At 40.7% G+C, this 21,808-nt stretch overlaps 1 protein-coding gene across 2 annotated transcripts in view; it reads right to left on the bottom strand.

Moving 5' to 3' along the window:
- The window catches only part of pipox (pipecolic acid oxidase), a 30,187-nt gene that overhangs the window by 6,304 nt on the left and 2,075 nt on the right, over positions 1 to 21,808 (bottom strand). For both annotated transcript variants that reach the window (XM_086260612.1, XM_086260611.1), the window contains exons 2-7: positions 20,561 to 20,709; positions 14,650 to 14,863; positions 14,047 to 14,229; positions 9,700 to 9,852; positions 4,542 to 4,691; positions 713 to 788 (exon numbers count right to left, since the gene is read on the bottom strand). In XM_086260612.1, the coding sequence (XP_086116738.1) occupies positions 713 to 788; positions 4,542 to 4,691; positions 9,700 to 9,852; positions 14,047 to 14,229; positions 14,650 to 14,863; positions 20,561 to 20,709 (925 nt within the window). The remainder of the gene's footprint in view (positions 1 to 712; positions 789 to 4,541; positions 4,692 to 9,699; positions 9,853 to 14,046; positions 14,230 to 14,649; positions 14,864 to 20,560; positions 20,710 to 21,808) is intronic.

Here is a 21,808-nt window from a genome sequence, read left to right as displayed (position 1 = left end):
TCAGCTACAACACAGACTCAGAAACTAGTTCAGGAAAATGTCATTTTGTTTTGATTTTTTGTGATTTTGCTTGATTTGATTTTTCTGACTTTTGTGTCAAGGACCCAAGGACTTTGTTGACCATCAGGGATGATTTTGAAGAATTAGAAGGGATTAATGCAGAGTGTCCACAGCTGCAGGGTTTCCTGAGTGGAGAGGATACCTGTCTAGTGTTCATGACTACTTAAAATCCCCTTTCCCACAGAGCCCTTGTGCCTGAGGCATCACCACACGATGCACCTTACCTTGGTTCTTCGTTTTCAATATTAACTATTAACACAGATCTGGTTACGCTGGAAATGTCTCAAAAGGAAACGTCTACATTAAGAAATTAACACCTGCATTGACAGCAAAAAAATATTACCATTCCTATCTATACTTTGGTTTTTTGTGTGGTTTGAATAACTGTGATGGTCTGAAGCAGCTCCTGTCTGAAATTCTCAGAGCTAGAGTACTGACAGAATTAGCTGTTGCTAGGCTACAGCTACTACTACAAGTATGCTAAATGAAAAGAAACCTCCAAATATAAACTGACATAGCTATTTCATTAAAAAAGGAATTAACAGTAGTTTTGAATGAATAGAAGTCAGCTATTTATCCTGACAAATATGGCTAGAGTTATATGTGCTACACATGTTTTCTTTCATTTTTTTGGAGCCATATTGTGCTGTACCTGAAAATCCTGCTCCAATCACGATGTTGCTGTATGCAGGGTGGTAGTCCAGCACAAAATGATGGTCAGGCGTTAGCTGCAAAAACAATAAAATATGAAGAGTTAGTAAATTTTAAAAAAACAACAACAAAAAACCCAACAAAACAAGAAAAAAAATAATCAGAAAGTGCAGGTTGTTGTTTCAAGACGGTGCAGCTGTACCACTTTAGAACTTAAATCCTCTAGGCCCCCTGCCTGCTTGGGTGGAAGAATGGTGTGCATGGTACTTCTATATAAGCCTTTATACTGCACACAGAAAATGACAACGATCAGACTCTCCTGTAAGCACTGGAACTGAACCCTAGAGTTTTCACCAAGTGTATCAAAGCAGCCCTGAATTCCTTGTGGGCAGCGGGACTCAGAGTGTTAACATACTTGGATAAATTTCTAATATGTATTTCTAACAGAGGGGATCCACTACATTTTTCTATCCTCTTCTTCCATTAACATCCAACTTATTAATGTTAATTTGTTAATTCAACATAACATCATAAGTTATGTTACAATAGGTAGGCTGCTGGGGGATTCCCATGATGCATTGAGTATTTCTTCTTCAGTCACCTTTCTCACTCACTATGTGTTAACAGACCTCTCTGCATTGAATCATACTTGTTATTAATCTCTGTCTCTCTTCCACAGCATGTCTTCTATCCTGTCTTCCTTCTCTCACCCCAACCGGTCGCAGCAGATGGCCCCGCCCCTCCCTGAGCCTGGTTCTGTCGGAGGTTTCTTCCTGTTAAAGGGGAGTTTTTCCTTCCCACTGTCGCCAAAGTGCTTGCTCATAGGGGATCATATGATTGTTGGGTTTTCTCTGATGTATTATTGTAGGGTCTACCGAACAATATAAAGCACCTTGAGGCAACCTTTATTGTGATTTGGTGCTGTATAAATAAAACTGATTTGAACACACTCAATCTTTACACATCTGCTCAGCATATCAAGTACATATGCACTCAGCACCAGCACATCCACATCTACATAATGCATCCCTATGGAACATCCTATCAAACGTTCTTTTTTTCCCCTCACCTGACTGATGTATGTACCGTAATTGTCGGGCTATAAGCCGCTACTTTTTGCACAAGCTTTGAACCCTGCGGCTTTTAGTCAGGTGCGGCTTTTCTATGGATTGTCCATGAGCGGATTTGTTTTGTTTGTTCCGCTGTTGTACGGCACTACGTTGCCTGGCGGAAGGATCGGGGTTCAAGAGTGGTATGTTGGTCACATGTCCATCCGCCAGGCAATGTAGTGCCGTACGAAGTAGCGCGAAAAACAAACTTCAAAGTAGCGCTATGCGTTCAGCTGGAGGCGTGGATGATGAGCGGCGATAAACTTGCGAAAAGCAAGTTATGCCCAACTCCACCATTGGATTCTGACAGCGTGGAAAAGTGTGAAAACATCCAGGATCACCAACGGATTTCGAAGGGCTGGACTGTTGCATGATGGAGAGGAGGACACCGCCACGGCCCTTCTGAGGGTGTTCGACTCTGACACTGACAACGAGGATTTCTTTGGTTTTGAAAGTGACAACGAAGGAGAGAAGCGAAGAGTGGATGACGAAGCCATCCTGAGCCTGTTCGTTTCCGACACTGGAGGAGAGGACTTTGGTGGTTTTAGTGCGCAGGAAGATGGTGGTGAATGACTGACTTTTCTTTTTGTTAAAGCCGTGTCACTGCACCTGAGCCTGAAAGGTAGTCCAATCTATTTTTCTGGTGTGCTGTAGGTTATTGTTATGTACTACATTTGTTACTCATTTATGAAGCACAGTACATGTTTCGTACTTGTAATTACCGCTACTTGTACATATACCTAAAAAGTTATGCAAATATGTACCCATAACTTGTTTTTCAAAATATTAATAAAAGTGATGTCTCCAAACAGCCGTCTCTTTCCTGACAATTCGCTTTGTGCATATTCTCTTACATATGATAAGTCAACATTGAAACACCTGCGGCTTTTAGTCAGGTGCGGCTAATGTATGTACAAAACAGGATTTTCCCCTGATTTTAGCTTGTGGGGCTAATATTCAGGTGCGCTCTGTAGTCCGGGAAATACGGTATTTTTTTTCCTCAATTATTTCAGCGTCACACGCAGTGTGCAACATTAGCTGCACACACACAGTTATGGGCACACTAAGGTTTGTCACATGGAAAGTGCATTGAGCAGACTCCAGAGAGAAGAGGTTAAAGATAAGATACTTAACCACCTTAAAAACACTACAGGCAGATGTTGTTTTATTATAAGAGACTGATAGACCTGCTACAGCTACAGATGAACTTAAAACACCTGAGTTTCCTGATGCGTTCTCAGCCTGCTATAACTCTAGGCAAAGGGGAGTAGCAATTTTAATACATAAAAATGTTAATTTTACAGTACTCAACACAGTTATAAAGCCATTAAATTATCTATGCTTAACGAAAAGTTATGTATTGTAAGTATATATGGCCCAAGTGTTGATGACCCCTCATTCTTCCATGCTTTTTTCACTGCACTCTTTGAACACCTAGATTGCTCACTTGGTCTTGGGGGCGATCCCAACTTTGGACTAAAGGAAGAAATGGAGCAGGAACTCCTACTCTATTGAGCCTCACTCCTGGAGCTGATTTGCTCTTCACAGTCCACCAGCTGTGGGACAGATGTGGTTGGGTATCTGTGAGCTAGCCTTTGTTCTTTTCAAAAGAAACAAGGGCACCAAAGGTGCTGTGGAAGTGACCTCACCCCTTACGTCTTAGATGTAGTGGTAGTAGGGCTTCCCATTATGAGACTCCTCACTTTGTATTCAGAGAACCCGGGTTACCCTGGTAACCAAACTTTGAGTAAATTAAATAAGTGTTATTTTCAAAAAAGCAGTAAGATTTAATGCACATTCACTCAAGAGTGCTGCAGCCTCTTCGTTCTGCTTCTTGTGGCCTTGTGAGCTGTTCCTGTCAAAGTCTTTATAAAAAATGTTTCAAAAACCTGTTTAACTCGATAGAAAAGGCCACTGTATATGCATAGTGACCTCTGACAGAAGACCAAATTTGAGCACAACAGAAGAGACTAGTTATCTTCTTAAGAATGACTTGTTAAGTGAGAGAAGAGTTGTCAGGATTTTCAGTGATATTAGACAAGGTGGCCAAAATGTTATTGTCCTATTGCTTCAGTATGTGATCATGTGTTGGTGAGCAGCTGCAAAACCGCTTTAAAAACAAAATACATAAACCCAGTTCTGCACTGCATAAGATGAACCTTAGAACAGCATTAAAACCTGACAAGAACCTAAGTACAGACAGAAACTCACACACTTCACATTTTGTATTATAAACTTCATTTATTCTGATAAATCCCCTTGATACTGGATAGAATATATAATCTATCCAGAATGCAGAATAGAATAGAATATATTATCCATTATCGAGAAAAGTCTGCATTTTTCATTTTAGCATTATAAATGATATTTTCATTGTTGGCGACAGACAGGTTACCTTCAGTTTGCTTTTTGCTTAAATACCAACAGAATTTTTTAAGTTTAAACTAGTTTTTGACAGATTACTAAAACGTTTGTGTGTTTTCTTGTTTTTATGACTGGTGGTCTAACACATTTGTTAATCCCTGTCTGTGGTGAAGTACAGCAGACAGAAGAAGACCTTTTTAAACCTTATTTTGGGACACAGCTCTGTTTACTAGATTTGACTGGTGATTCTATAAACGCAATACACAATTTACGCAGTAAATTTTCACTATCGTTTTTTTTTTCTCTGCACTTTCACAGATGAAGATGACAACAAAAAACACAATGTTAACACTGTACCGTATACAAGCAGCTCTCCACTATAGCAGGTTCAGGGATGAGGCCAGGAAAGCAGCGGGCGATGTAATGCTGGAGAATCTCAATATCAGACCTGTATTTCTGCAAATCTCTCTGGTCTGGGTCTGTCTTGCTGCCCATATGGTAGCACACCTGTAATGACATCACTGGTATTAGTTCTATATGAAAGTACCAAAAACTCAGCACATTTTCAGTGATATGAGGAGCAGAAGGACAGCTGCAGTATTGTGAATAGAATAGCTTTGCATTCTGTTATTATGTCATAGTAACAATTTTGCATCTGAGCATTTTGTGTTATGTGACCGTGGGACTAATTGTGGCTTTGGTGTTTATATCAATTGAATGACAACAGAAACACAGCTTGAATGGCACTATGCACAAGTTCACTGCAAACCTGGTACTTTTCAAAGGTGCAGGTGCACACAAGAAGCTCTTTGTTCACCATTTTGCAGTTTAGCAGGCTGTCTCAGATTGTTTTTGCAGCACCGATTGGGGTTATTCAGAACTCAATAAAATGCTTTATATTAAATGTAATAAGGCACGAGCATGTTCCGCTCATTTCAGTAGCTACTGTCGGTTAGGATGACTCTACAAAAACTTCCAAAGCATCTTTTTTTGTGCTGTTTTTATAAGCCAGTTTTGACACATACAGTCTTACTCGGAGACTAAAGGCAAAGTGAGAACCCTGAGGGATTAAAAGAACTGCTGCTTTGACTTTTTTCTTTAGGTTTTCTGCTTTAGAAAACTGCTTGGCAGGTCCCTGCTGTAAAAACAAACAAACTACAGATGAGAAAATGCCACCGTCTTCTGCTTCATTTTGGCATTCTTTCAAACTGTTAAATGGTCCAAGCATTGCTAGCTCTGGTGACTGTGTCTTCGAGTGAATAATGCAACGTGGCATCACCATCTGTCCTCCCGTTCTCTGCTGTGCATGTGGTCTGCTATTAGACTGTGAGCTCCTGCTGGCTTGCCATAATGCCCAAAATAGAGATGTGTCATCGGATGACATCAACTCCAGCACAAACCTTACAACTAATATGATGTCGAGGGAGAACAAATCACATTTTAAAGTCCATTTTGCCACAGCATTTCTGTTTTTAAAGAAAAGCATTAACAGTTGTGTACAACAAAACATAAAACACTTAAAGTTATCTATTAATTGCCTTAATTAAGTTCTTTAAAACAATAAAATCTAAAACCTTTTTTTCCAGCTTTGATAAATAATGGTCAAATGTTAGCAAGACTTGCTTGTGAATTTGGATATACCCTCCAAACATGCATGGATTCATAAACTTTTAAAGGAAAACAGAAAACGTCTGAAGAGCAGATAAAATGTGGAAAAAAGAAGTGAACAGTATTCGGCAACAATGATCAGTTTCTTTCACTAAGATACCACACCCTTCTCCTCTGCCCAAACTACACATTATTGTGGATGTTGGGATTCTGAAACACTCCATCTACCATTTGATTCACCACCAACAGCATCTATACCCTGTGGGTCCTGTGCTTTCATTTGGAGCACTGCCTAGTTATGTTGCTTCATCAGTCTTATTGCCAAAGGGCAACAAGACCAAAGGACAATAAGCACAGATACTCTATTCCATAACGGTAGTGACCCTTGTAACTTAAATAATCGCTGCCCCATCTCAAAATTATCTTGCCTAGCAAATCTTAGAGTCCCTCTTAGTGTCAGTTTCACACATATAGTTCATTTACTCCGATCTAAATCAGTTGATGATGTTGCTGCTTTTCCCTGTGATTTGACTTTTTTTCACACAGAGTAATAACCTAAGTGAACTCCAAGCACACCGTAATGTCTCACCACAAACCACGTGACAATGTTCAGTTCAATTATTAGCAAGATGTGTCTGGGTGGCAGCAATAAAACTAAATACAGCAAGGAAGTGCTGTGTTCTGAACTACTGGAGAACATGGACAATTAGAGACGTTTGCACATCTATACTGGTGTGACAAAGTGTTTGCCCTCTTACTGAGTTACTGTTGGATCCTTGTTTACAATTAAATCAAAATTCATATCAACAAGATATTAGATATTAGACAAAGCTAACAGGTAAACACAAAACACAGTTTCTAAACCTACATAGCCCTGTGTGAAAAAGGGATTTCCCCCTAAACCTAATAACTGTTTGGGCCCTTAACAGCAACAACTGCTACTTTTGATACATTTTAGAACTCTCTTATCACACAAACTTTAAAACTTTGTTAAAACCAAATACACGATACTTACAAGGTCACCTAAAAATATCCAGCCAACAGTTCATATTCAAACATTCATAGTCATGAAATTTAAAATGTTAAACACTCAGGACTGTGAATGGATGCTAGACTCCCTTTTAAAAACCATGCGGACCACCTCTCAAGAAAAGGCTTAAAGGCTGCATATGTCAGCAAGTATACCACACTCACCCATTCACACAAGCACCGTTTTTATGCTTTGAAGTGCTTTCTAACTACCATTCACACACATTCATACTCTGATGGATGAATCGGAGAGCAACTTGGGGATATTTAGCATGCAGACAACCTTCCGGTCAGCAGATGACCTGTTCTACCTCCTGAGCTACAGCCACCCCAGTATGTGTTTCTTATCACAAAACATTTTTTGCACTTTTGTTGGACAAATAGATCTTGATCTCAATGAGACTATTTAAAGGATGCTAAAAACAATAATGATGACCCTAAATTAACTTCTTATAGCAGTTATGTTTATTATTATTTAAATAAAAAGTTATATAAAGTCCTTTCAAATAAAGGGTAACCAGTTATCCAACATGATTTCTACAATATAAAAGGATAAATCATCTGACAGAACTGAATATAATTTCAGTAATATGCCGTTTGGCATTGTTGTTCACTAGTTAGTACAGTCATCTCACAGCAGGGTGGTTTTGAGTTTGAATTCTGTATGGGGGTGCACTGAGATTCAAAGCACAGGGAACAATAGGCTGAGTGGCACACAAGAAAATGAATAACATGGAGATAAGGAAGTGAAAAAAGAGACTAGAGTTCAAATGCCCAAGAATGTAGGCATATGAGTGAATAAAGAGCTCAATGAACTTACAAATAAGATTAAATAACTGTTTGTTGGTGATTTTATTACTCATATTCTTTTTAAAATATTAGTTATTTTTACTTTATGATATTGTTCAATAGTCAAAGGAGCTTGCAAAGAAAAGCGTCTGGACTTCTTTAAGTTGCTTGAAGACATTTCACCTCTCATCCGAGAAGCTTCTTCAGTTCTAAGGTCAAATGGTGGAGAGTCCCAGATATAAACCTAGTGGGAGTTTCCCCCCACAGAGGGACAAAGGACACCCTGATGATCCTCTAATCGCCTGAGCCAAGGTGTGAAACTGGGTGTGGGTCCCAATCAGCCAGAGTTTCGGGTGTGTTCATTGTGAAACCTGGCCCCACCTTATCACCTTATCATGCGAATTCCTGAGGTCAGATGGCCCAGAATGTGAGTGGGCGTTAAGGCGTCTGGGAAGGGATCTCAAAACTGGATTATAGATGGCAGAGAGTTGGTGTCGTAAACCCCCGCCTCTGTTCAAAGATGGTCGCTCACAGTGGACATAGATGGCTTCTTTCACTCCTCTTTCAAACCATCTGTCCTCTCTGTCCAAAATGTGAACATTGGCATCAGATGGTTTGAAAGAGGAATTCGCATGATAAGGTTTCACAATGAACTCACCCGAAACTCTGGCTGATTGGGACCCACACCCAGTTTCACACCTTGGCTCAGGCGATTAGAGGATCATCAGGGGGTCCTTTTGTCCCTCTGTGGGGGGAAACTCCCACTAGGTTTATATCTGGGACTCTCCACCATTTGACCTTAGAACTGAAGAAGCTTCTCGGATGAGAGGTGAAACGTCTTCAAGTAACTTAAAGAAGTCCAGACGCTTTTCTTTGCAAGCTCCTTTGACTACGATGACCTGGATGACTGAGAACCTTCACAGAGATATTGTTCAATAAAAAGCAGAGAGGACACCAGTGAAGACGTGCAAGTAAAAGGTCAGATTTGAACTGGACCGCTGCATTTGGCCCTGTTTTTGCCTGTTCATGTCAGGGGCTGTGACCCAGCATTTTGAGTTTATTTTTGTGATTTCTTATATTATATTGAAAGGATATCAAGTTCCAGTATTATTATTAGTTGGCCTTGAGTTTTAGGTCTATTTTAGGTTCTTCTATGTCTCTTTAGTTATGAGTCCTTTCCTGTCCTCTATGTGGTCTGTCTTGTCCTCAGTGCTTTACTTTCAGTCATGCCCGTGTGCTTGTCTACCCGTGTTCTATGTTCTTATTGTCTAGCTGGTGTTGTCATGTCTACGTCTCTCTATGTTTCCTGTTTTATTTTGAAAAGCCTGGTGTTTCCATGTTTGATGTGTTTAGTTTTACTTCCCCTGTGGCCTCATTATGTTTATTCTAGTCAGCTGTTTCCCCATATGTTCCTACTTCCCCTACACACAAAGACTGTTTTCCTTCAGTCTTCGTCAGGTCGTCTGTGTTTCCTCCCACCACGTCACGTCAAGTTCCATGTACTTCATGTTTCATGTTCTTGTTCATCATAGTTTCTCGCACGTTCCTGGTCAGAATAATGTTGATAAGGTTTGTTATCACAGTTACCATAGTTCAGTCATAGTAATCATAGTTTAATTTTTCCCAGTTTAGATTTTAGTTTAGTTTTCGCCCTGCTTGCCTTTGCTTTATTTTTTTATTCATTGTTTTCCAGCCATAATAAATGGCTCACTTTTTGTTTAAATCCAGTGTTTAAACTCGTGTCCGCTCTTGGGTCCTCCTTTCCACTCCCACAGTTCAGCCACTGAACTTAAATAACACCCCTGTTATTCATATCCATAAGCTATACTCTGGTGTCGTTGCCTTCATTTGATTAAAAAAATGTATCTGGTTGAGTACACAGCACAGATTTATATACCGATATTGAAGTGCTAGAAGCATTTACTGAGACAACAAAACCAAATGAGGAACAACAAAATCACATGTTGAAATCAAATTTTGAATTGATCTTTTATAAAGTCTACTTCCTTCTCACAGTTTGTATGTTAGAGGTAGGTATGCAGTAATTTCTGTGTAAAACTTCACTTAAAGGCCCAGTTACATGACGTACCTTCATTAGCCCTGGGTACTCATTGGACGGAAGTCCGTAGATATGCACTTTGGACTCCAAGCATTCAGTTTGTACGAAGCAGGGAAAGCGCTGCTTCATGCTATAGGACCCAGGAACCTTCTCCTTCCAGTAGCACACGTTGATCTTTACTACCTGCAGTAACATAAAGTCATTAGCAACACAGTCAAGGACCTCAAGACTGACTGTATATTTATACAGCATTGACCAGCTTGACCAAAAGAATAAATAAATTAATGCAAAATGCCATGCCAGTCTTGGTACTTGTTGAATGCAGGGTTTCCCCACATATGACTGAATTGAATTTATTATAGTTTAAACATATTGTATAATGTATAGTCTAAATTTTAAATCTGAATATTACACATTTGAAACAAAATTAGCACGTTGATATCAGCTTGCAAACACCATAGTAGCTAAAACTTAAAATATACTCATGCATAACACCTCCTACTGCAACCTACTCAGATTTATTTCCTCTGAAACAAAAGTGCTATTACAAAAGTTGCTCTGCAGTGGTGAGGCGAGAATTAGGATTTAATGAAACGTACACATGCTTGTACAAATGACGTCCATCAATGGGTAGCAATAATAAGGACACATTTTTCAGGAGCTTTTAGTGTAATGAACTAATAGGCCGTACACTCATTCCCCGGGACAATAAAAATTCTGACACAAGTGCTCTGGTGAGCCAATGTGCTCAGAGCTTGTGCTTTTCCGCCAGTTCACTCAAGCATGACATTCAACACCTTTTCACCCCACCACCACCCCGCCTGAATAATGCAATTCCAATATCACCACCACTTCTCCACTCTAACAGCTGTCTGCTTGTTTTCTCATCACCTTCTCTTTTCAGGCTGTGTGGCATATTGCAAAATGGAAAAGACTGATTTGCTGAATCAGGTCTCTTGAGCTGTTTAAATGTGGAAGAGAAATTATTTTGTTTCTGTGGTATCTTCAGATGAATATAAAAGGGTAGGAAGGACAGTATCCCCGTGATAAAAGGGGTGGGGGAGCTGAACTGGATTGGATCTCATGCACTGCATGAAAAAAGTCACAAGTTAATATTCTAAATTAATAATATTAGTCATAAGGTAATACATATGGTGTGTTTGTCACAGGCATCACTAATTACATGCATCTACAGTCAGGAAATAATTTTTCCTCCCAGGATTTTAATCTTCTAGCATCTTTCATTTTGGAGAACAAACCTCTCAGTCCATCAGAACTACAGGAGCTATGGTGCTTTCTTCTCTAAAGGATGTACTTGTGGTTTAGTTCACATCATCTGTGATATGCCCACCAAGGAATTTAACCGAGTCCACAGATTTGCTGTTTATGCAAAGATTGCTCATGTAAAAAATATTATTTGCAAAATTTAATTACAATCTTTTGTGTTTTGCCCACAATAGAATTATTTCTAATAAACCTGGCCACAGCTCATCAACTGAACCACCACTGCTGCTGGTGACTCATGCCCTTATTTACATTTGGATTTAGCAGGTTTTGCAGTTCATTGCAAAACTGACTCAGCCAAGCTAAAAACGAGCACACGGAAGCAGTTAAAATGATTTGGCAAAAAACACAGCGCCTATAAAGCACCACTGAACCAAGGACACACTGAATTTTGTTAGCTAATTTTACGTTTCTGAACATCATTTTACAGCTTACATTAAATGACACGTGAACGGTTATGACTCCGTCACACTAGAGTAAAAATAGAATGGCAAGCACCTAAAGGAAGTTACCTGGTGGTTGTATTGAATTTTGTCACTTTCAATAGCCCATTGCAAATAGCTATTGCAACCAAACGTTCATTTAGAGATTGTGAGTGAAACACCCTCAGCCTCTGGCTGACCAGAGGTCGCAAAGCAATTACACATGTCACCTGGTGGGAGGCAATTTCTTTCTAAATAACTGCAGTCCGACTTGGACTGATTGCAACCACTGACAAATTGACAAATGTCTGCAAATAATTGCTGTCTAATTTGAAAAGCCAGACAAATTCTGCAACAGGGAAAATAAATCCATCCATCCATCTGTCTGTCGATAGAGCCTAATCAGAGACACCCACACTGCCCGCTTAAGCTTATCCAGCCTAATACAGAAACCTGGTTACAGCAGGATGATTATGTTAGGGGTATTTACTCATATTTAAACTGAGTCATATGAACTGTCAGAGTCCTCGAAGCACAGGCTGAGGAGTGGCACCAAACTCCAGCTTATAAATCAACCAAAGGCCTTGTCCACCCTAACTGGAAAATTTTATTTGTTGTTATCTATTATCCGCCCGGCCCTCACTCAGAACTTCTCTGACTTTTTATCTGATTTACTGCTCAACTCAGATAAAATAATTATTGTGGGCAATTTTACCAAAAACCCTGACTGATTATTTCTAATAACATTTAAATTAACAATAATGAATTTCACAGTAGTGGGCAATACATTGCATCACAGTAGATGTCTTCCTGAAAGTGCTGTAACTAAGTTTAACCTCCTCAGACCCGAACTCTTCCACGGCATGAATTTTTAGTTTCTCTTTCGTATTTGGGCATATTGGGACCCAATGAATGCACAAACAAAAAAAACAAAACAAAAAAATAAATAAATAAAAATCACAAGATTTTTTTTTTTGCCCGATTTGTGTTTCTAAGAAAAATGAGAGCCACATATGAGGCTATTCGTTTTAAATTTTCATAAAACAAAGGCAGTATAATGTCCTCATGAGTGGATATCAGGCCCTTGTAGAGCAAAATTTTGTATTTTGATCTAGACAACCCAAAATGTGATGTCCACATATGTGGACGCCAGGTCCTCGGAGGTTAAGGATATAATTCTGCCACTTATCTTCTTCAGTGCCATGTGCCAACACATGAATAGAGCAGACAGAGCAGCTATCAGAACTCTACTCCAACAGAGGTCGATTAGCTTGTTAACAGTATTACATCTTCACTGCGTACAGCTCTGAACACTGTGACTTCTCTGAAAATGAAAGCTTCAAATCAGAAGTACTTGATTCCCTGGTATAACTCAAATGTGTACCAAGGCACATCACTGATTGAAGAAAATAAGAACAATGCTAGGTTTCTCTTCAGCACTGTAGCCAGGCTGACAAAAAGTAGAGCTCTGTTGAGCCAACCATTCCCTTCACTAGAAAAGACTTCATCAGTTACTTCACAAATAAAACTGTAACCAAAAGAGAAAAACTTACTCATAACCATCTCACAAATGTAATATTATGTAGAGCTACTTTCAATACCATTTATATTTATACAGACTTTTTATCTCCAATTGATCTTAGGTAATTATAGACCAATCTCAAACCTTTCTCTTATCTCAAAAATTCTTGAAAGAGTAGTTGTAAAACCAATAGCTGATCCGATTCCTGCAGAGGAATGGTTTATTTGAAGAGTTTCAGTCAGGTTTCAGAACTTGTCACAGTATATAAACAGCAACAGTAAAGGTTACAAATAAGCGCCTTTGACAGTGGACTCCTCTCTTTGCTTGTCCTGTACATCTTAGTGCAGGGTTTGATACCATTGACCATATTTTATTAAAGCAATTAGAGAATGCTGTGGTATTGCGCTGCGGTGGTGTGAATCATATTTCTCTAATAGACTCCATTCATGTAAATGGAGAGTCCTCTTTACACACTAAGGTTAATTATGGAGTTCCACAGGGTTTCTTGGTAGGGCCAATTCTGTTTATATTATAGATGCTTCCCCAAGACAATATCATTAGAAGGCATGGCATACATTTTCAATTTTAATGGAGATCACACCCATCTTCATGTGTGTCATCTGCAGTCCAACGACATAACTCCTGGTTTCACTGGGACCACAAACCCCTCCTCCACAGTAAAGTGGTGAGTCACAGAAGGGATCTGGTTGTATTCTGGTTATAGTCCAATAGAAAATCAAGGGTGCCAATGTCATTTTTCAGTTATTAAATTGCCATCCCACAGCAACTACATTATTTCTAAAAGAACTATGAATTTCTGTTTCAAGTCTGTAACATGAAACAGAAATCTATGTCATAGAATTTCTATTTACATTAAGAGTCCAAAATTTCTATTTATTGTGACTTAAATTAATTAAAAATCACAGTTAATTGCCATTTAATGGGGTCAAGTTGTCAAAATTCCATCTTATTGCTTTTTGATGCACCAAAGTTGCACCAAAGACAGCAGCTCACTTGGCCCCATTCTTTGAAATAACAGTTTCAAAAGCAACAAGGACACTAATAACTTTCTTATATTCATCCTGAAAATACTGTAACGCGTGTACAGCCATATAAACATTGCACATTGTATACTGAACATTTTAATACCTCTAGTGGCAACTGTAAACCAGTGTTGGCCAGCAGTTTATTAGCCCAGGGTCCAGCGGTGATCACCAAACTCTTAGCATGATAAACACCCACAGAGGTTGACACTCTTACAACAGGGCCAGGCTTGATGTCCGTTACCTTCTCGTTGTCTCTTATAACTCCACCTAATTTCTGAAATTGCCCCTGTAAAAGAAGAGAGCAGCAAAACATTTGAAATTCCTGTTATAGCTGTTAAATGGTACAGTAATAGCTACTGGAACGAATGCAAGAAATGTATATGGAACTTTGTAAAGTGGATGATGATTAATGGACAGTGGGTTCAAGTACATTTAATTTATTATAAAAAGACAAAACAAAAACAGATTCCTCATACTGACTGTCTTTGAGCATGCATTTAAAAATACAAAGTCCTAAAATATTTTGGAATGCCTGGACTTGTTTTTAGTAATGATGATATCATTTTTACTTTTTTATTTAAAATATTTCATTTGTTAAACTGGAATTTTTAGACTTGATTCTGTCAAATTTCAGAACAAACCAAAACATCCACATTCACACACTCAAGACACGGCACAAGTCCGTATCATGTTATCAGTGGTATACCTGTACGGTTTTGAGTGTGCGGTCAGCAAATAGAACTCCAGCAGTTGTATCCACCAGTGCTCCGTCTCCCTTAGCCAAGTTGACATTGGGAATGTGCTGACTAAAGATGTCATGGGTCAGGACAACCATGGGAACCTTGTTTGTTTGAAGGGTGTCCTTAATATTTTGGTAATTTTCACTCTTCTCTGGCCCCATAACCAGGAGCCCTGTTTGTCTGAAAGTGGAGATTAGGGGAAATTTAAGGCGGCATCTTGAAAATAAATCTTCAAAAAAAGAAATTAATAAACTAGTAATTGACTTTAATAGAGTGCAATGTTAACTTTGGCATTAAAAAAAAGAAAAGAAACGAAAGTATCATAAAGAGCTAGCTACAAACTGCACTGCTAAAAAAAATGATAAAAAAAACCCCACTTTAAGTATAGCATCAAGTCAATTAAACTTCTGGGATATTGATCTGGTCAGTTAAATAACAGACAGGATTGTTAATCGGTTTCAGCTGCTTTGGCACACTAGAGGAGTTTTGGAGGTGGACAACTGACATTTTTTCTTCCTCATCTTTTCTGACCTTTTTTTTTTTCACTAATTTTGAATTTGGCTAGGATCAGTGTCGTAACTGGCAACATAAAGTGAAACCTGGACCCGGCATGTAGTTAGTGAAGGATATCTTGACTAGGCCCTAGAAGGTGCTTCACCCATCAGTAGGTCTGGTGTCTGCTCCTTTATGCAAGGAGGAATGGGATGAGCGATGGCAGAGTCCTACAAAATGACCTTCAACAAACCAGTAATGTGAATATTCTGAGGGTTATGAGAGCTCTACGTCCTTGAATGGGCCCTGTGTTCACTGCCTGCCACTGTGGAGCTCAATTGGCATTTTCCTTAAATTAAAAAACCCAAGTACTCATATTCCACCCTTCATACAGCTCTAGGTTACTTGCCAAGTGGTGAGGACCCTTTATGGTCACACAGTGACTTTGAAGTGGTGGGGGTCAGACACGGGTGGAGCCACACAGGTATATCACCTTCCTAAAAGCATAGAGAGAGGCTGAAACCACATTTCTAGTTAAGGAAAAAATTCAACCATCCCCGCCTCCCTCAATTATGATAACTATCTCACAATAGAGAGCAGATATTGCTGCATTGCAACAGCGCTGAGGTGTTCTCTCCCCTGATCGTTCACACCACTTTCTTAGAGATACATTTTGAAACGTCCCTAGTTGTGACAGTGCATGCACAGCCTTATTGGTTACCTGAGCATAAAAGACAAATTGTTCATACAGAATTTGGCTGAAAATGGAAGTAATAGAAGAGTCACTACAGTGCGTAGTGTAGCTCCATAGTTCTTGTGTTGTAGAAAGATGGTTCTATATGTTTCTGTGTCAACTACTGCAAGGTGAACAAGGTATCACGCCTTCGATGCTTGTTTCCTGCGGGGGAACACGGTGGGTCTGTGTGCCGCGCTGGAATGGTAGCGCTGTGCAGGGCGGCTGCTGTGCTCGCTTCGTATTACTCCTCACCCCCCCACCCAATCCTGTGGCTTGTTATGTCTTTCACAAAGTTGTGCTGTGGACATTTATGTGCTTTTTGTGCAGAGGAGTTTTTTTGTTTCCTGTTCTCATGCTGTCCTGCCATGGAAGCACAGCACGAGTAGAGGTCTCTTTTTTTCCTCTTGTACTTTCCCATTGTAGTGTATATTTCAGTGTTTTTCTGTAATGCTACCGATCTCCGACTTGTATCCCCATGTAATGTCTGTGTTGTGTGTGTAATGACGGAGGGGGGGTACCATTTCACTCGAGGGCAACCTGCATGTGGCGAATAAAGCTTTGATTGATTGATTGATTGATTGTATCACGGTTCACTTCCGTTCAGCTTGTTTGCAGCCCCCGCCACTTTTCAGTGCCTCATGGACCGGGTGCTGCATCCACACACTGCATATGCTGCCATCTACGTCATCATCCACAGCAACACCACAGCGGAGCATGTGCAGCAGGTGGATGCCACCCTGGAGTCCCTGTGGCGGGCGGAGCTCACGGTCAACCTGAAGATGTGTGCGGTTGGATGGAGGGAAGTACAGTAGCTGGGCTACCACTTGGGAGGTGGGCAGGTGTGTCCACAGGTGGAAAAAACAGCAGCCATCGCATCTATGGCTCCACTGCAGGGGAGGGGTGGTACAGGGCAGTACAGCTGTATCGCATCCAGTATTCACACTCTGGAAAGTTGCTCTGCAGTGTCAACGGTGTGAAGACAAAACTCAATATTCAGTTTATATAAATACAAGAACGAAAAGTGTTACATGCCGTGACTACGGTTACAAAGATACTGCACAGTTTAACGAGAGATGGACTCAGCCAGTAAACTCAAGTTCACTAAAAATCGAAACGTTAAGGACCTTACCCGCAGAATATTAAGTTATCATATACCATCAGTTCTTTGATGCATTAATTACAGATGGTGAACAAAACTATGAAACCAAGTAATAAATGGACCCATTAATATCACCTGTGACATCATAGTGGCTGGACATCATTACTAGTGGTAATACCCCAGCTCCAGTGTGTTAAGTTATTGAGTCCTATAGTGAGAGGGTCTGATTCAGAGATCTGTCTGAGAGATAACTGACCCACCCGCGCCAGCACTGCTTTCACAAAGCCATTCCGAAATCTGTCAGCAGCCATAAGTCACTTGCAACCACAGCTTAGCCATTCATCACACAATTTAATGTGTGTGGTTGTGTGCTTGCAAATGTGTGACAGAGAAAGCAAAAAAAATCATGTAGACTCATAAATGTGATACGTCATTTGACCTGACCTGACATAACAGGTGACGCATGGTACAGCTTCAGCTGATGGATGTGCTAACACACTGTCATATACATGACAGGGAAAGGAAGATAGTCCAGAGGGTAGATTTTAGCTTAGCTCTTGCTCTTTTTTAATGGCTTATATTCTAGAAGCAGCTGCTCAAACCAGCCTGGCTTGAACATTTCTCATTGTGATGCAGTCATTTTTTTTAACAGCTCAAGGGCACAGGTGGCCTTTACTTGCAGACCCATCAGTCATAAGCTGTAGACCAGGGAATTCGCAGTATTTCTAAGGAACATAATGTGAGTGTGTTCTAGTACAACAAACTATTATTTTGAGACACAAATAATGAAACAATGTGCTATCAAAATTACTGGTAATGAGACAAAATGGGACAGTTTAAAGGAATATGATCAGGGTGGAGTGCCCACTCCGGGTCGGGGATGAGTTCCTGCCCCAAGTGGAGGAGTTCAAGTATCTCGGGGTCTTGTTCGCGAGTGATGGGAGAAGGGTGCCGGAGATCGACAGACGGATTGGGGCTGCAGCTGCAGTAATGTGGACGCTGCACCGGTCCGTCGTGGTGAAGAGGGATCTGAGTGTAAAAGCGAAGCTCTCAATTTACCGGTCGATCTACGCCCCTACCCTCACCTATGGCCACGAGCTGTGGGTAGTAGGGCTGGGCCATATTATACCGTTCACGGTAATACCGGTATAATGTTAGGCAACGATAGGAAAATGAAATATCGCGATAGAATGGGAGTAAAATGCGCATGCGCAGTGCCTTTGTTTTCATACGCACATGGCCGATTGTTGAGGAACCAGAATTGGTTTGTAAAATGGTGCAACTTCAGTGATGTGGAACTGGTTTGGTGTTTGTCTGTCAGATACACAACAAAGCACATTTTTTTGCAGAACATGCAAGCGGCCGTTGTTATTGTCGTATTTGTCGGACTAAGATGCTCTTAAAGCTGGGAGTAATCTGGGTCCTAAACTCCGAATATTTGACTTCAGGTCAAACAACACTGCAGCATCACTGAGAGTTGAAAACTGTCTAAATTCTTTCATCTTTAATAAAACGATCAGCATTGCTGCTTTACCAGGTGTAACTATGAAGTTTAACTTCCAGGCATCCATGAAAATAAAAGTTATTACATTTAACGGAGTTAGAAGTTAGCAGGAAGCTAGCGGAAGTTAGCTCGCTAGTTTTGCTAGTTACCTAAGCATGATATAGCATGTTCTGACTGAGAGATTTCTGAAAAAATTCAAACGTACAGCTCTGCTATCACTTCCAACATAAATGAAGACAGGAAACTAAACAGCAGTGACGTTTGTAGGGTTACTGAAGTTGGGCTAGCTGGTATATTATGATGTGCTACGTGATCGCTAGCGACACAGCTATGTTAGCATAACATAAACAGTGAAGCTGGAGGACGAACACTAACACTTTTCCACTTATAAAAGTTAACGTGAAGGTTCCTCATGGTTAGAGACAAATGCAATCGCATGGCAGGATGCTGTAAACGGACCAAACTTCAGTCAGGAGAACAACTGAGATAATCCATCCACAATACGAGGTCAGTCATTAATATACATGGGAATAGAGCAGCTGCCAGAGAATTCAACATTAATGAATCAATGGTACAGAAGTGGAGGAAGCAAGAAGAATGAGTTTAATAAAGTTTGATTTATCTGACTGCTTTGTTTCGCTTAATGTGCCTTATAATCCCGTGCACCTTATGGTCCGAAAAATACGTACTGCACACTGCAGTTTAATGTTGCAAAGCACCTCTTTTTAACTTCAGTGGATATTATACATGGTTATGCTCAGGATATGTCAGCCCATTTCTACTGGAAATGCCTTTTGGTTAAACTTTCAGCAAGGAATTTGCATTTGCACTGTTACATTTTTATAAAGCTTTAATGTACATAAAAACCAGCTTCTTGTTTAAGTGAAAATAAATGGAAGGTTGTCTTTTTGCGCTAGTAATGTTGTGGAGTTGTATTTTGTCTCGCATCAATTATATCGTCAGTTATATCGTTATCGCAAATTTTCAAATACATATCGTGATAAATATTTTTGGCCATATCGCCCTGCTCTAGTGGGTAGTGACCGAAAGAACGAGATCGCGGATACAAGCGGCAGAAATGAGCTTCCTCCGAAGGGTGGCTGGCCCCTCCCTTAGAGATAGGGTGAGAAGTTCAGCCATCCGGGAGGGGCTCAGAGTAGAGCAGCTGCTGCTCCACATCGAAAGGAGCCAGCTGAGGTGGTTCGGGCATCTGACAAGGATGCCCCCTGGGCGCCTCCTGGGTGAGGTGTTCCAGGCATGTCCCACCGGGAGGAGGCCCCGGGGCAGACCCAGGACACGCTGGAGAGATTATATCTCTCGGCTGGCCTGGGAACGCCTTGGTATTCCCCCGGATAAGCTGGAGGAGGTGGCTGGGGAGAGGGAGGTCTGGGCCTCTTTGCTTAGGCTGCTGCCCCCGCGACCCGGCCCCGGACAAAGCGGATGAAAATGGATGGATGGATGGAAAGTGAAAGTGCTGATGGGGGTTACACACAGATTTATGCCACTGTCTCTGTGAATGAAATGAGGTTCCGAAAGTTTAAAAAGAAAAGAAAAAAAAAAGAAAAAAGAAAAAGACAAAAAGGCACCGTTCCACATGTAACCAGGTGCTAAGAAACTGCTTACAACTCAGTATTGCACCTTAATAGCCGTTCTTTTCCCCATTCCCGTCCATTAACCATAGAGCACACCTTCTCTCTGTGCATTAAAACTCGCGCTTCTGTCTGGTTTGCTGTATGGTTTACGCCACTTGATTTACGGCAACTTTGTCGCTCTGTGACTTTCAAAATAAAAGCATCCACTCCAACAATATAATAGTCACTCATAACTTTACAAACTACTTTACAAAATATTAATGAGGTTATTTACACCACATTCAAAAGCATAGGAGCTGTCAACGGCCAATTCAGTGATGCTGGAGGTAATGAGAAAGTCATGCATTAATAGCTCCTGTAGATTGAGTTGTTGCTCTTGTGCGTACATAACACCTTGAACGTAACAAATCTCCTTGTTCTGGGTTTTCTCTCTGTTCTTCTGCTGACTCCTTACCTGTACAATTTCACTCCTGCCTCCCTCTCCAGCTGAGCCCACAGTTCATAGCACTCCTCCATCATGTGGGTGTAGAAGTTCTGCTCGTAGGCCTTGCGGATGATGCGGGTCTGGCCATGGGAACTCCCTCGGCTGTGGGGCAGTACAAACTGGAAAATATAAGCATGAAAACAACTGGTTAAATTACTTCTGCATTGAAGTAAGAAAATGCTCAAAAGTACATAAAACTGCAGTCTCGGCTGCAGGCCGCAAATATCATTATGACTCATTTACTGTACATTTTTGTATAAACTAAAGACAACAAGACCAGCTGAGGAAAACCAGACCCAGTCAAAAAGTATATAGAAGGGGAAGTCTGAATACCTTTGAAATTAACCCTTAGCTGTCTTCAGTTCTTTGTTACATTGTACTGTTTGAGTGTGTTCCTCACGTGTTACCTGTTTAGGACTACTTTTGACTACATCTGGACTTGCTGCCTTATGTAACTAAAGCTTATTTTTTCATTTATTGAAATCTGTCTTGAAGTCTGCATTTTGGGTCCAAATTCTCCACAATCATCACAGAATGACACAACCGGTAACATGGACACAGTCAATGGTGAGGGACTGACAGCGACGCACTCCAGACAACGAATCCCTACATTATGGGACTCACTTGGCTATTGGAGGACTTCAAAGATACTGATCCCTCCCTGCCCAATCCTCTGGTGATAAGAGTGGCCGGTCTCTGCTTCACACCAGCCTCTCTACTCTCCACTCACTCTCTAGCCTCTTCAACTGTCTATTCTCCTCCACCACTGCCACCTGTATCCCAATCCAGGGGAAAATGGTCTCTGCCTAGGCCGCCTTAACAACGCCAGACTACTCGATTGGGGTTTGTCAGAGGCACTTGCTGCTTCAGCACTCCAGTCCTCCTTTTCCTGGAGAAAGCACAGATCCCACTGCTGCTCCTCACCCGGGGCAGCACCGCCTAAAACCCACCTCTGTAAAGCCAGGACACTTTACTTTTTTAATTCATTGAGGAAAACAGGCACAACCCTAGGTTTCTTTTGAGAATTCGAGCCAGGCTGACAAAGAGTCAAAGCTCTGTTGAACCAAATATTTCTTTAACTGTCCCACAGATGTATCAATAAGTACGCCAGCTCTAATAACTGCTGATATTAGATAGGTCTCTACTATCAATCTTTCTAAGTTAACTTCAATAATTTCTTCCTCTAAACCATCAATGTGCCTTTTAGACCCCATTACT

This window comes from Aulonocara sp. 'chitande type north' Nkhata Bay, linkage group LG14, assembly GCF_057382095.1.
Source record: "Aulonocara sp. 'chitande type north' Nkhata Bay isolate Kocher_YH1m ecotype deep benthic linkage group LG14, A_spYH_male_GT1.1, whole genome shotgun sequence".
NCBI classification, from domain to species: Eukaryota; Metazoa; Chordata; class Actinopteri; order Cichliformes; family Cichlidae; genus Aulonocara; species Aulonocara sp. 'chitande type north' Nkhata Bay.
The sequence above is the reverse complement of the archived record's forward strand: the minus strand, read 5'-3'. Positions and strand labels throughout refer to the sequence as shown.